General features: G+C 49.5%; 1 protein-coding gene across 1 annotated transcript in view; it reads left to right on the top strand.

The window, feature by feature from the left end:
- The window catches only part of MYO10 (myosin X), a 179969-nt gene that overhangs the window by 133504 nt on the left and 30846 nt on the right, over positions 1–15619 (top strand). The window contains 7 exon segments of the mRNA XM_015409567.1: positions 1747–1853; positions 3238–3456; positions 3836–3875; positions 6248–7150; positions 7842–7965; positions 9302–9545; positions 10805–10900. Of these exon segments, the coding sequence (XP_015265053.1) occupies positions 1747–1853; positions 3238–3456; positions 3836–3875; positions 6248–7150; positions 7842–7965; positions 9302–9545; positions 10805–10900 (1733 nt within the window).

The raw sequence follows: 15619 nt of genomic DNA, 5'->3' as shown, positions 1-15619 counted from the left end.
CTGCCTGCCTGTCTCCCTTCCCCCGCACGCAAGCCCGGTAGGTCGCAGAGCATCTCCTGCGCACGCGCAGGAGACGCTCTTGCACTTTCGGGGGGATTTAAACATCCCCCCGAAATTTTTTTCAACTTTTTTTATTTTTGTGCACATGTGGGGACTGGCCCACGTGTGCACAAACCTCCCCCGCCCCCCCCCCCAGCTGCCCCCGGAGCGCTAATTTAGCGATCCGCACTCCGGGGGCAAGTTGGGAATTAGATATATAGATATGGAGCAGAGGTCCATCCGTGGCTATTAGCCACAAGGTATAGATAGGGGCTCTGGGGCGAGTGATGCTCTGTCTTCTTGGTGCTGGGGGGGGCAACAGTGGGAGGGCTTCTAATGTCCTGGCCCCACTGGTGGACCTCCTGAGGGCACCTGGTATTTCTGGCCACTGTGTGACACAGAGTGTTGGACTGGATGGGCCTTTGGCCTGATCCAACATTGGCGTCTCTTATGTTCTTATACCACAGTAAGTCCACAGATTACCTCTTCAGCCCTCCTGCTGGCCAACCCTCTCGTGGGCTCTTGTGTCCCGGACTCAGGAAGTGTGAATTGTTTCATGGCATTAGCTGGCCAATGTTCTTATGTAGCCTGAGGTGGTAAATTGAAGGGCCCTAAATCTGCCGGATACGACACACTGGCCCAAGCCTTGAGCTTGGATAACTCCGCCCCGAGTGATTAACGAGTACCTGAGTGTGCTGTACACTGCCCAGGTCATTCCTGCGCCACTTTGACCAGGTGTTTGTAGTCCAGGTGGAACCAGGTTGTAAGGCGTGTCGTCCAAGTTCAGGTGCCGCACGGGCTTGCTCCAGCATCACGTATCAGGGACCTCCTATGGGCCCATCCTCTGTGGTCAGCTTTTCTTACCAGTGCAGACTGATGATAAACATGTGCAAGATGTAGGTGTGGAGGGGAGGGACATTTTCTCGTCCTGGCTGACACCTCCCCCTCCCAGCTCCTCCCAAGGGCCGTGCAGGGGCTGGGAGAGAACGCCCGGGCAAGGGTTAGGGTTAGGGATATTAGGGTTAGGGTTATTAGGGTTAGGGTTGCTAGGGTTAGGGTTGTTAGGGTTAGGGTTATTCAGGGCTTTTTTTGCAGAAGAAGCCCAGCAGGAACTCATTAGTATAACAGGCCACACCCACCAGCACAAACATATTAGCATATTAGGTCACACCCCCATGCCTTCCCTTGGCTTGCCTGGGCGCCCCGCGGCCGCAGGGAGCCCCCGTCTTAGACAGGCTGGGGAAGGCATGGGGATCCTTCCAGGCCCCCCCTGGCCAGCCCACCTCAGAGTCACTGGGGGGGTCGCTTTCCAGGACTTCCCTTTGCAGCCACGCACTCAGAGGTTTTGGCTGTAGTGGACGTGGCCAACTCTGAAGCCAGCCGGAACTCCGGTCCTGTGCATTCCTGCCCAAAAATAGCCCTGGGGTTATTAGGGTTTGGGCTAGGGTTGTTAGGGTTAGGGTGGTTAGGGTTATTAGGGTTAGGGCTAGGGTTGTTAGGGTTAGGGTATTTTCTTACATATTATTTGTTTGTCTAAAAAATTAGGGTTGGGGTTATTAGGGTTAGGACTAGGGTTGTTAGGGTTAGGGTATTTTCTTACATATTATTTGTTTGTCTAAAAAATTTAATTAAAAAATAATGTGTCATATTGCAAATAAAATGTTACCAAGAAACCCCATCATTTATGACTCCCCCCTTGTTTTGCAGGTGTTTCTTCGAGAATCTTTGGAACACAAGCTGGAGAAACAGCGAGAGGCTGAGGTCGCGAAGGCAGCCATGGTCATCCGAGCGCACGTCCTGGGCTACATGGCACGGTGCGTCCCTGCAGGACCCCGTCTGCAGAGTCCGTCCAGGACATTGTCCCCCTCTGCAGGGTCCTCTCGGACTCACGACGGTGCCTCAGGCCCGCCTCAGACGGGAGACTCATCCTCAGAGCAGCTCCGGTGACTTCAAGTGGGCCACGCAGAGACCTCGTGAATCGGTCTCTATAGGGTGGCATCTCACCTGCCACCATCACATAGGACTGGTGGTGTTCTTCAGCACCATGCCCCATCCAGTGCCCACAAGATCCCAGTACAGGAATAACAGGGTTTCATTTTAGGCATGTTGACTGGGTTAGGGTGTCACCATCAATGTTCCCTCTAAGCTGTGGAGTCTCATGAGCAAAAATTCTGCTTTGTGAGCTACTGGCATTAAAAAAGTTGTGAGTGAGCGATTTGGCTCCTGCATAAATTAGTTTGCTCTGGAGCCACCCTTCCTGAGCTGAGACAAAAATGTGTGAGCCGGAGGCTAAAAAACTGTGAGCTAGCTCACACCGACTCAGCTTAGAGGGAACACTGGATGTGAGAGTGGTGGCAGTGGTGGTGGTGGAGAAAAGCAGTCCTGGGAGGCCGTTTCTGAGCATGCCCACTGTGGCAGTGGGGGGGGCGGGGGAATGGGGCCCTCAGTTGCCCAGTCGGTCAGTCTTCCGTGGTGATCAGCAAGCCCCTCACTTTGGTGTAACCTCGGTTTGATTTATTTGTTCTAGTTAAATAAACTGGTTTTAGAGAGTTGTGGCTGTCCAGCGGGCTGAGCTGTTTCGTTTGAGAGTTTTCCCCCCCTCCAGGTACAACCCACCACCACCGATGGAACTGTTTGACTGAATTGTGATTTGCTGACCTGACATCACACACACTGAGTGCTCTGGTCGCTCCCGTCTGTTTATTCTGCCCTTCCGCCCCCAAGAAGTCAACAGAGGGCTGCTTAATAGCTCTTTGTGCAATGAGGTCATTCCTTTTCATGTGCAGATTAGTCCTTCCTATATACCTGGAATGAGAGGTCACTTTACAACAGCCAAAAAAAATAAATCTTTTCTTAGGGACAAAAGCTATGCTTCTATATGCAACTTTCTTCCTTGTTGTCTGGGTGCACCTCAAACAACCCACGGGGACTGCAAATAGATGCGAAGGCCGTGGGATAGAAAAACGTGTTTGCCTACTCCAGTTGGAGCCCCTCCGCCTTGCAAAGAGTCCAGCCCTCTTCCTCCGGAGAAGTAACATGAACCACAATGAGAGAATTTTTATGGGGCCCGGCTGAATATAGCTGTCCAGGGCTCCTCTTTCTTGCCTGGAACGTTTACTTCATGCCCGTAGTATTGATGCTTCCATGAGCTGGTTCATCACACCTTCCTCACACAGATGCATCTTTGCCTTCTTTCAGGAAGCACTACAGAAAGGTCCTTTATCATGTGGTTGTCATACAGAAGAACTACCGAGCTTTCCACTTCAGGAGGAAATACCTGCTGCTGAAGAAGGCAGCGATCGCCTTCCAGAAACAGCTGCGAGGCCAGCTTGCCCGCCGTGTTTACCGACAGCTGCTGGAGGAGAAACGACAGCGAGAGGAGGAGGAGGAGAGGAGGAGGAAAGAGGAGGAGGAAAGGTACGGGGTAGCATGCAATGTTCCCTCTAAGCTGAATTAGTGTGAGCTAGCTCATGGTCTATTAGCCTCCAGCTCACACCTTTTTGTCTCAGCTCAGGAAGGGATGGCTCCAGAGCAAACTAACGTATGCAGTAGCCAAATGGCTTGCTCACCACTTTAATGCCAGTAGCTCACAAAGTAGAGTTTTTGCTCATAAGTCTCCACAGCTTAGAGGAAACATTGGTAGCACGATGTCCAAAGTTCCTACTAGACCCATCAAGTTTCATGCAAAATAACTGCAGCAATTTTTGTAATTTTTAGAGGTGGTACCTTTTGAAAAACTAAATGCCTAACAATGTCCTTGTTTGTGTTCCTAATTTTTCTTACTACATTTTTTTAGAAAGCGACAAGAGCAGGAAGCAGAACGTCTCGCGCAGCAGGTAACTTGTGTATTGAATTCTTCTTTTCTGTCATTTTTCCCATGTTTGAATCACTCTTGCTGTGGACAACATTTAGAGCACCATCCTAAGAAGCGTCACGCTGCTTTTATGGCAAAACAGCATGTTGCACGCAGCACAGAGTCACCACGGGGATTTGCAGCAGGATGCCAGCCGTGAGTCCCCCACGGGAACTTGATTCGGAAGTACCACAAGGGGCTTGATTCAGACCGGGACTGAAACAGCTCGGGTGCACTGTTTGCCCCACTGGAGGCTGCAGGCAAATAACATCCCTGGGCCATTTTGGGTTAGGAGCCCTCCAACCCATGTCATGGTCCCGATCCGAATTGGGCCTCTGCAAGGTTTCCAAATTGGGGAACTCGCAGTTGGTGTCCTGCTGCCAGTCCCCAGGGCGAGCATTTGCTATGTGTAACATGTAGTGTGGCTGTAGGTCCACTGAAGTCACTCAGTTCAGAAGGGCGTTACTTGTCTTAGGAGCAAACTTGCAGAGGCGGAGGGGAGTATTGTGTAATTGTGAAAACTGGCAAAATAACTCAATACAGAAGTTTGTATCTGGGTTATCCCATCATGTTTGACTGTTTGTGGCAAGACCTGGAGGGCGGAAGGAATGTTACAAGAATTTTGCTGCAAATGGCGGCTGTGCCTTAATTTTCATTCGCCCTTGTTCCCCCCCCTGCCTCCAACCACAATGGAGCATAACTTGCTCTGTGTCGTGATGTCACCGGGCAGTGCAATTCACGGCCTCCCCAGCAGCATCCAACAGCACGGACTGGGTGCAGAGAGCAGGGTAAAGATGTCAGGATATAAATATGAATAGTAATATGTCAAACAAATGTTGGAAATGTAAAAATGCAGAGGGCTCGTTTTACCACATGTGGTGGACATGTGAAAAGGCAAAAATGTTTTGGGCTGAGATACATGCAGAAATGGAAAAAATTGTGAAATGTAAGTTCAAGAAAGAACCGGAAATACTACTTTTGGGACTTAAAATGGAAGAAGTCAATATGGCAAAAAGGTCATTGAGGTGGTATATGATCACGACTGCCAGAATGACATATGCTCAATGCTGGAAACAAGATAAGATCCCTGAAATTGGGGAATGGATTAAAAAATTACTTTTTATAGTAGAAATAGATAAAATGACAAGGAATAATTTGGAAGCAGAAGAATTTTTTGCAGACTGGAAATACTTTAAAGACTATTTAGAGAAATACTGGGATGTAAAGGACAATTTACTTTGCTTTGAGAGTTATTAAAGGATAATAGAAAATAGATAAATGTATAAGAATAACAGTTGAAGGATACGTTACCTATGGATGTGAATAAGGAGAAAGGGAGGTATGAAGAAAATTTGAGAATTGGGCTGGAGGTTGGAGCACTGTGGGAAGCCGAGAAGGGGGGGGGGAGGGAGGAGGGAAGGATATATAATTGTATAAGTTTTGATATATGTTTGGACTTTTTTTTCTTATTATATCCTAATAAATTGTTAAAAAAAAAAAAGATGTCAGGATATAAATCAGGTTATACTGTGTTATTCAGAGGAGGGGGACTCAACGCAAGGCTCTCATTTTCAGTAGTAGCCCTATGTTTCTTATAATCTCTGGTTCCACCCTTAGTCTTGGGGGGGGGTGCGTATGTAAAGCACCCTCAAGACGCATCTGACTTCTGCCCACCCCAGCAAGGGGCTTCAAAGGCAAGCGATTAAGCGGAGGGGGTTGGCCATTTTGCCTTCCTCTGCAGAGCCTTCCTTGGAGGTCTCCTATTCCGCTTAGCTTCCGAGATCGGGCTGTACCATGCCATCTTCCCTCCCTAGTCTAGGATACCGTTGTGCATTTTGTTGATAGGCAGTTCAGCACGGTGAGCGTTTTGACTGTATCCAGTACAGAAGTGAGTCCTTCCAAGTGAACAATGTGGAAGGATTGCAGTTCTGCGTCGGCCAAAATAAAGACTCTTCTATAATTCTGAAAGGCAAAATGAGTGTGATTTTTATGATCCTCTGAACAAATGGAACCCGATATTAGATAAGATTGCAGTTGACAAATTTACGTGGGAAACAATTTCTATTGCAAAAAACCAACTCATAATATATGGTTCCTAATTATACAATTTGGCGAAGATATAGCTATTATAAAGAATACTTTCCTTTAATTGAATTTCCCTTTTGATGATATATTTTTATTGTATTATGAGCTATGTTTTTGAATAAGTTCAATGATACAATCTTTCAAATGTATATGTTCAAGAAGTTTTTGAATTATAACCTTTTTCTTCTTCTTTTTATGTACAATTTATTCTAAATAAACTTTGATGGGAAAAAAAATAAAGACTCTTCTGTGTTTGTGTCTCAAATGCAGGTGGAAGATGAGAGGCGGCGGCGGGAGCTGATGGCGATTGAGAAAGCCCAAAAGGCAGAAGCCCTGAAACAAGAGCTGGAGAAGCAAAGAGAAAACAAGCAAGTGGAAGAGATCCTGCGCCTGGAGAAAGAGATTGAAGACCTGCAGCGCATGAAGGAGCAGCAAGAGCTGTCGTTGACGGAGGCCTCATTGCAGCGGCTGCAGCAGCTCAGAGACGAGGAACTGAAACGCCTGGAGGATGAGGCCTGCCGAGCAGCGCAGGAGTTTTTGGAGTCCCTGAACTTCGATGAAATCGACGAATGTGTCCGAAACATCGAGAGGACCCTTTCGGGAGGCGGCGGTTTCTGCCCGGAGCTCAGCGACGTGACCAGAAACACGGGCATTGAAAAACCCAATTTTAACTTCAGCCAGCCGTACCCTGAGGAGGAGGTCGACGAGGGCTTTGAAGCGGATGACGACGCTTTCAAGGACTCGCCCAACCCGAGTGAGCACGGGCACTCGGACCAAAGGACGAGCGGCATCAGGACGAGCGATGACTCTTCCGAAGAGGATCCGTACATGAACGATACGGTCGTGCCGGCAAGTCCTGCCACGGGCAACAGCACCCTCATCCCTTCGAGCCACGACTCCCTCAGCCTCCACAACTCCTCGAGCGGAGAGTCCACCTACTGCATGCCAGAAAATGTCCCCTGCAGGCCCCAGAACTCCACAGACCTAATTTCTCCCGATGGGGACTATGATTATGATCAAGACGACTATGAAGACGGTGCCATCACTTCTGGAAGCAGCGTCACCTTTTCTAATTCTCACAGTAGCCAGTGGTCCCCCGACTACCGCTGTTCCGTGGGGACGTACAACAGTTCTGGAGCGTACCGGTTCAGCTCGGAAGGAGCTCAGTCTTCTGTAAGTATTCTTCTCTGTAGGGATAAGAGCAGTTTCCTGGTTTACAAGTAAAAATCATGGTATTTAGCATAGCAGGTCTCCAAGCTGAGGATTGCACTTATCCGAGCAGAATATGAGAACGTGAGAGAAGCCATGCTGGATCAGGCCAGTGGTCCATCCAATCCAACACCCTGTGTGTCACACGGTGGTCAAAACCCAGGTGCCACCCGGAGGTCCACCAGTTTGGCCAGAAGCCCTCCCACTGTTGCCCCCCCCCAAGCACCAAGAAGACAGGGGCTAACCCTACTTAGCTTCCAAGATCTGATGAGATCGGGCTACCCTGGGCTATCCAGGTTAGGGCTTTTATGTCCTAGATCCCCATTTTACCTTGAAGGGGCCAATCCACTTACTAGATGCAATCTGCTGTTATAGGACTGTTCCCGAGGGGTGTGGGTGTGTGTGCTGTGCACGCTACTAACAGAGAACCTGTCCAGACCCCGGCTCCCTCCCTGCCCGTCTGATTCCTCCTGGGAGGAGATCACGCTCAGGCTTATGCACTTTCCCCCTTTGTGGAAGAGAGAAGTGAACAATCAGTGCGGGCGATGCTGCATTAAATTAAGAACTGAAGTGGGTCACAGTAAACTTACAGTGTTTCAGAGTAAGCTTTTCCCAGCAGTTAATCTTTCACACTGTACGTTGGTTGCTCTTGCAGTTTGAAGACAGCGAGGAGGATTTCGACTCAAGGTTTGATACAGACGATGAACTTTCTTATCGGCGGGATTCTGTCTATAGCTGCGTCAGCCTTCCCTATTTCCACAGCTTTTTGTACATGAAAGGTAAGGAAGGAACGCTCCAGAGTGAGATAATCAAATTAAGGCAGGCTGCTTTCTCAGGTGTCAGTGCTTTGCTATTGTTTGGTAAACTGATGATGAATGACCCATTTAACAGCTGCCTGATGTAGAGTTGCCAACTCCAAGTTGAGGGATTCCTGCAGATTTGGGGGTGGAGTCTGCAGAGAGGAGGGACCAAAGGAAAACTCCAGGCCTCACCTGGAAATTGGCAAGCCTAGTCTGATGTCATTTCACCACCTAGCACTCCCCAGGTCTTGTTTGTGTGAGTTACTTCAGCTTTATTGTCTTTATCTCATCCCCCTGAATTTCTCAGGGCATCTTTCCTAATGGACAGAGCACTGGATATTCCTGTGCAGGGTAAAAAACTAGGATCAAGCAAGGGGGAAACTAATCCAAGGAGAGCGTTGGTCAAGTTGACTACAGATTTTAGAGAGAGATTTGTATGGAGGGTGTTTGTCAGTGCCTGAAACGGCTGTAAGATAGATGCCAGCAGTTGGAGAAAAGAGCCAGTCCTTAAAACAGCGCATTCTTCCAGTGATCTTTCTGAAACAGTCCCCAAGGGACTAAGTGGCTTAGGTTCTACATGGTCATTGAGCGGCTGGATTTTCACGGGTTCTGTCTGATGACTGAGTTTGTGTATGTATAAAAGCCACAGGTGGGCAGTGTTCCCTGTAAGCTGAGTTAGTGTGAGCTGGCTCACAGTTTTATTAGCCTCTGGCTCACACATTTTGGTCTTCGCTCAGGAAGGATGGCTCCAGGGCAAACTAATTGATGCAGTAGCCAAATCGCTCGCTCACAACTTTCATGCCAGGAGCTCACAACATAGAATCTTTGCTCACGAGACTCCACAGCTTCGAGGGAGCATTGTCAGTGATGTGGCAGCTGGCTTCTAGAATGCAGAAGGCCCTGTTACTGTGGTGATGCCATCAACAAAAGGGCCCGATGACTGAGGAGAGAAGGCCCTTGAGAGAGGAGAGCAGTCGGGGTTCCTAGAAAGCTCACCGGGGAGTTACTGATTTGAGGAAATGAGTCATGGTTTACAGGCATACTGAAAAGATAGCTTTTTTCAGCATCTCTCACGTTCCCTCACAATACACAGTTGGGAAAGTCTGTCAGTTCACTTAGGAGTATGCCCTGGAACAGTGTTCCCGGGGAGGTTGGAAGGGGGCTCAACATATTTCTGTTTCAGCAGACGATGGTTTCATAACGGTGGGCGATGTTTCCCTGAGCCACTGTTCATCTGCCGTAGTAAGGGAACTCAGTTTCTTTAGCATGTCGGTTTTTTTAAAAATGTCCTCTTCTGTGCCCCGTTCTCTGGCAGGTGGCTTAATGAACACGTGGAAGCGCCGTTGGTGTGTCCTGAAAGACGAGACCTTCTTGTGGTTCCGCTCCAAGCAGGAAGCGCTGAAGCAAGGCTGGCTGCACAAGAAAGGCGGGGGGTCATCGACGCTGTCCAGGAGGAACTGGAAGAAACGTTGGTTTGTTCTTCGGCAGTCACGGCTGATGTACTTTGAGAACGACAGTGAGGAAAAGCTCAAAGGGACCCTGGAAATCCGAACAGCCAAGTAAGAGCACTTTGCTGAAATCCACCCAGGCCCAGTTCTCCAAACCTGACCCATGTTCTCCAAGCCAACACAGCCGGCTGTGTGCTTTCTGGTCAGCTCTAATTTACTTGTTTTATTATGAGCCGCTTTGAGCAGCAAGGAAAAGCAGTGTAGAAATATAGTAAGTAAATAAACAGTGCCAGGGAATAGACTGGACAACTGTCAGTTGGCTTCTGGCCTTCACACCCCTTTGTGAAAACAGCCTCACCCAACTGGGCAACTCAGGTATTTCTGCGGAGTTTTGATGATTGGGTCGATTTTCAGAAGGCTTTTCACCTGTGTAATACTTGTGAACCGTAGTCAGCAACTAGCTTTGCTCAGTGCTACGGGGGATCAGGACCCCAGGACCCAGTTCTACCTTCTCTTCTGCCACATGGAAATGGCCCGTTGTCGAGTCGCATCCCCAGAAAAAACAACTCGAGGCACCAAACTGGGATCAAAGGCCTCCACGTAACGATCCGTATTCTAAAACTTTTTGCGGCATATTCGAAATGTTTCGTGTGCATGTCATGTGCAGACACATCTGTCTGATCCTGAGGGGCATGTAGTTTTATCCACCCTCGAGCAGAGAATCCTGCTCTAGCAAAAGCTGTTTGCTCAGGAGACTCCTCTAAAACGGAATCCCAGCTGGATCCAGAGGGGCAGGTGACGGCTTCTGCTCACGGAACCCATGGCCATACTGCCTTGTGCTGGATCAGACGCCCCGCCCCCCGCCCCCGGGTCCAGCAGCAGCTCTCCAGGCTCAAGGGTCTCAGGCCGCAAGGCAGATGCTCTGCCAGTGAGCCGCAGCCCCCTCCCCTGAAGGGCTGTTCTTGCACCTTCACGCTAGAGCTGTTCTGCAGGAGACAAGAAACTAAATCCGCACCTGTTCTTCCACTTTGCACAAATCCCTGCACAAGTATTGTCACCGAAATTGCTAGTGGACCTTCTACAGTGCTGCATGAACTCTTCCAATGGCCCTTGCAAGAGTTTGTGGAATCGCACTCTGTTTTCCTTCAGCTCGCAGTTTGAATTGTCTACTTCAATATGGTAGCAGACACAGACCAGTAGCTATAGAAAATGCCGTTTGAAGCATATCAATGTTAAAATGTCTAGGTGGCCTTCGGGATTGGGTGGATAACTTCATGGGAGCAAAGGGAGTGGGCGGTTGTTACGAGACACGGACCCGTTGGCTTGCCATTAGGAATGCAGCTTGTTTCTCCTTTCCCTGTCCATTGCAGAGATATAATTGATAACACGAGCAAGGAAAATGGGATCGACATCGTCATGGCAGACAGAACCTACCACTTGATCGCTGAGTCACCTGAAGATGCCAGGTGAGCGCCCCCCTCTCTTTTGTACTTCACCCTTGTTGAAATGGGAGCTGTCAGGATACCTGAGCAACCTTCAGCCCGCTGAGCATTCTTGCCATTAAATCTGCTAATTTTTGGAATGGCTTTCAGATCCATTGATGTTGACCATCTTTTTTTAGTCTTGCTGTGTGAAGCCTGCGCATGCATATCTTAGGCGTGGGTCACATATCCATAAGCCTGCTTCCCCAGAGTCACACAAGATAGGCAAGTATAGGAAAGAGAACCTCGGCTGTCCCTCACGCCTGTCCTATGAAGAGCTGGTTTGGATGCTCGGCTGGGGAGAGATTGTGTCCGAATCTGGAGTCAGGCCCTCACACTCTGCTTTGGGGATCTCTGACAAAAGTGTCAGGGTTTCAGAACAAGCTTGGAATAAAACAGGGGTCAGAGCATCATAGAATAATATGGGATCATTTATTGAAACGCACACTTGTGCACAGTCAGAATTATGAAAATAAGAGCCTCGCCAGTCACAGGAGATAAAAAAATAAGGCCAAGGCCAGTGGGTGCAAAATCAGGTAAAAATATATTTTATGACTCCATTCAATTTCCAAATAATTCCCTACTGATGGGTAGCTACTGATCTTTTACTCTTTCTGAAGAACTCCTGCAAGATGAACAGATTCCCCTGGTGATGCCTGTTGGCGAAACATATTGGGCACTTTTTAAAAATTTAACTGAGTCATAGAATATATTTTACCTTATACTTAGAACAAATTTTGAGTCCAGGTGCAGCTTTAAGACCAACAAAGGTTTATTCAAGGCTTTTGTGTGCACACACACTCCTTCAGCTGCATGGAGAGAGAGAGAGAGAGAGAGAGAGAGAGAGAGAGAGAGAGAGAATATATCAGGGAATGCAAAGGAGGAGATCGCCTTGTGTGATTCTGTGTCTGGAAGCCATCTTGGGCAGTTTCCAGGTATCTGGTATCGTTCAGGCTTACACAGATGTCAGGCTTCAGGAGGACCGTGCAAAGGGTGTGGAAGGGGCCCAAGCGAAGGAATATGTCTGGGGCTGCCATAGAGACTACCCTTTTCTTCCACAAGATGGTCATGGGCAAAATGGTACATTAAGTTCTATATTCTGTAAATTCCTCAGAAAGGCATGGGAGACAGCCACCGGTTGAGAGCCAGCCAGTGTGCCTGTGGAGACTCGGGGTCAAGGCCCCCCCTGCTCCCCACAGGACTCACCTTGAGCCCCTTCTCCTCCTCCCTCAGCCTGATCTCTCTCGCGGGGGGGGGACTGTGAGGATAGAACAGAGAAGGGGGGAGGGATCCTGTGGGTCACCCTCTCCTGTCCTTGGAGGAATGACGGGGTAAAAAAATGTAACAGGTAAATAAACCGACCAACAATTGAAGTTCTGCCCACACGCTTTTTTTAAAAGCAGGAGCTGAAATGTTGTCTTATTTATTTAAAGCATGTATTAATGGCCTTTCTCTCCTGCGGAACTCAAGACAAGCTTACAAGATAAAGAAAACAGTTATTAAAAAAACACAATGAAGAATGAAACAACAACTACAGAAACACTTAAAAAGTCTCCATTTAGAAGCTCCAGTCAGGGCGGCCAATGCCCTAAATCAGTCGAGTGCAGCCCGAAGGAAAACCGGGGCAGGTGCATAGTGTGTACATCTTGTAAAAGGTAAAGATTCCCTTGCTCGAAAGCCAGTCGAATCCGACTCTAGGGTTGCGGTGCTCATCTCCGTTTCAAAGCCAAAGAGCCAGCGCTGTCCGAAGACGTTTCCGTGGTCATGTGGCCGGCATGACTAAACACCAAGGCACACGGAACGCTGTTACCTTCCCACCGAAGTGGGACCTATTTATCTACTTGCAATTTCTTGCTTTCGAACTGCTAGGTTGGCAGGAGCTGGAACTAGAGATGGGCGCTCACTCCGTCATGCGGCGCACTCGGGTCTCGAACTGCTGAACTACCGACCTTCCGCAGCCTGCAGTTCAGCGTCTTAACCACTTGAGCCACCGCAGCTCCATCTTGTACATCTTGTAGTTCAAATTAAAAGAGATACCCAAAATGTGTCATGCTGAATGCTCCCCACGCACTTGCCAAAGAGGTCCTAAAGCCTTCAGATTTGTCCGAGGTCTTTCAGAGCAGTACTTAGGGGGAGAAAATATCGATACTTCACTTACAGTGAGGGTGGGAAGTGAAATCTTTATTCATACTATTAAAAACTTTTTTTTCATGAACTGCAGTCACCTATGAGGCAACGACAGTGTTAGTTGTCTCCTCTTCCCCTTTATAATAAAAATAGCTCTGATTCTCTTTGGTAAGTTCCCAGTTTTTCAGCTTGCTTTAATTGCACTGGGCAATATTTAGACATATACAATTCAGATTGTGGTTTTCCCCTCTCGCTTCTCCAAAAATAGTTCTTTGAAGCACCAGTAATACTCTTCATAGTTTTGTTTTGTGTCGTGTCACATTCACCTCCTTTTTTTTTCCCGAAGCACAAAGACAAGTGCAGGCATTTCAAAATACGTTTAGTATACAAAACAGCTATGCTTCTGGTTAACCTCTCGTCATTTTCCTTATTTATCTTTCCATGAAGCACTTTGCCCTCCTAACTGACCTAGATTTATTATGGTAGATATATGTTTTCTAAACGTACTGAATTCAAGAGGTCTGGTTGGTAGAAATTAGACAGTAGAATTGTTCAGCTTTGTGGCTTGAATGTTGAATCTGCTACTGGTCATTTCCTTTGGGGAACCAAGGGCCTGACTGTCTACTCTGATGTGTATCTGCTGACCTTAGAGCCAAGTTGTCCCGCAGTGCCCACATGAGAGCGACAGACGGGCTGCCTCGCTCGTTTTTGGTTTCTTAAGGAAAAGAACTGCTGGCCGGCAGCTGAGAGCTGGTGACCCCCCCAGGCCCAGCCGTCACTCCTGCCCCTTGGGGATTTTTCTTTGCCCCTCTCCCAGGGGTCATTTCGTAGAAAAAGAGCTAGGGGAACTCATTAGCATAACTCATTAGCATATGCCACACACCCCTGACATCAGGGGCCCAGTGGTGGACCTGCAAGGCCGGCGGAAGTGCGAGGAAGCCCCGCCAAGGCCCTCCCTGGCCCCAGGCAGGCAGGGGTGGGGAGAGGCGGGGAGGAAGCAACTTACCCTCCCTCTTCTCCTGCCTCCTCCTGGCTGAATGAGGGCTGGAAGCGGGGCGGCCAGAAGCAGGGGGCAGGGCTTCATCATGTGCCCCGCCCCCTGCACCTCACCCGGGGGAACTGCGTTCCCCCACGTTCCCCCCCCCGAAATGACCTCTGCCCTCTCCCAGATTCTTGAATCTTTCAGCAAAACAGGATGACTGAACCTCTCTCTGTCTTCTCCATCCTCCTGACTTCCAGGTGTGATGTTTTCATCTTCTTTGTGGCGGAACCATGTGGTCCTTGGGCAAGTCGTTATCTTCCAGTTTAATTTACTTCACATGAACGAAGTTTGAGTCCAGCGGCACCTTTAAGTCCATCAGAGTTTTATTCTGAGTAGAATCTTTCCTGTGCATGCACACTTCTTCTTCTTGGTCTTAGAGGTGCCCCACTGGACTCCAACTTTGTTCTACTCCTTCAGACCAGCATAGCTACCCACCTGGATATACTCCACATGATTATTATTGGATAACCTTGTGTGCACCAGCCCGGAGCTCTTTGATAGAACAGCAAACAGAGCTCCTTGACAGAACAGTATGGCCAATAATTATTAGAACAACACAGTAATAATAATGATGATTCACCCATGTTGCAACCATCTCTGTTGTATTAATCTGGGAGGGGCAAATATGAGTGGACTCTTAGCTCTGATGAGCGGCAGCGATGGCGCTGAGTCTCCACCCGAGTTGGCATTGCAGCCAGAGGCGCCAGTGTAGCCAGAAGCCGGCCCCTCTGACTCCTCACAAGCCGATAGCTTGCCAGCGCCTGAGCCTGAAAACCCCACACCTGGCCCTGCAGCAGCCAAAGAGGCACAGGTGCAACTCACCTCCGTGGGGGGGTTCGACTGAGGGAGCGGCTCCACAGAGACTTAGCCACCCGCCGCCGAGATGCACACTGGCAGGGAGGGCGAGCACCGAGTCCTGAATACTAGCAGGAGCGGCACCGCCACCACGGGAAGGCCGGCCAGAGGCCTATACAGCTCCCACTCGGGACTGGGCTCTCGTGGAAGCAACGCGTCGCCTCCGTGCGTGCGTGCCTGCCACCCACCCTCGGCTCCTGTCCTCGGACCCCCACTCTGGCTCGGACTCCTGGCTCCCTGGCCCCTGCTTCGGACGCCCCCTCTTTCGGACTCCCGATTCGGCTCTCGCTCGGACTCTCCTGGCAACGGCCTCGGACCGGACTTGACTCCTGCCTCTCAGCCCAAGCCCAGCCCGTGACACCAAGGTGGGGCCCTGGGGGCAGTGCCCCCTCCCAAATTTGCCCTCCCCTCCCGGCCACCTCTCTGGTCCTTCCCTGCCCCTGGGAGCCTGGGGCAACCAGCGAGTGGAACGGCCTGCCCCAGTTCTAGAAATCTCACAGACAGAGAAGCCCCTTCTTCATCCCGGGAGGGGGCCTTTGCGCTCTCTGCCTCTCTACGGACGAAGGTGGCTATCCCAGGCAGAAGGATGTGGCAGGGTTGCCAGCCTCCAGGTGGGGCCTGGGGATCTCCTGCTTTTACGCCCAGTCTCCAGCTCACAGAGATCAGCTCCCCTGGAGAAA

This window comes from Gekko japonicus, unplaced genomic scaffold (genome assembly GCF_001447785.1).
Source record: "Gekko japonicus isolate JY-2015 unplaced genomic scaffold, Gekko_japonicus_V1.1 scaffold1501, whole genome shotgun sequence".
NCBI classification, from domain to species: domain Eukaryota; kingdom Metazoa; phylum Chordata; class Lepidosauria; order Squamata; family Gekkonidae; genus Gekko; species Gekko japonicus.
This window is presented reverse-complemented; position numbering and strand designations above follow the sequence as displayed.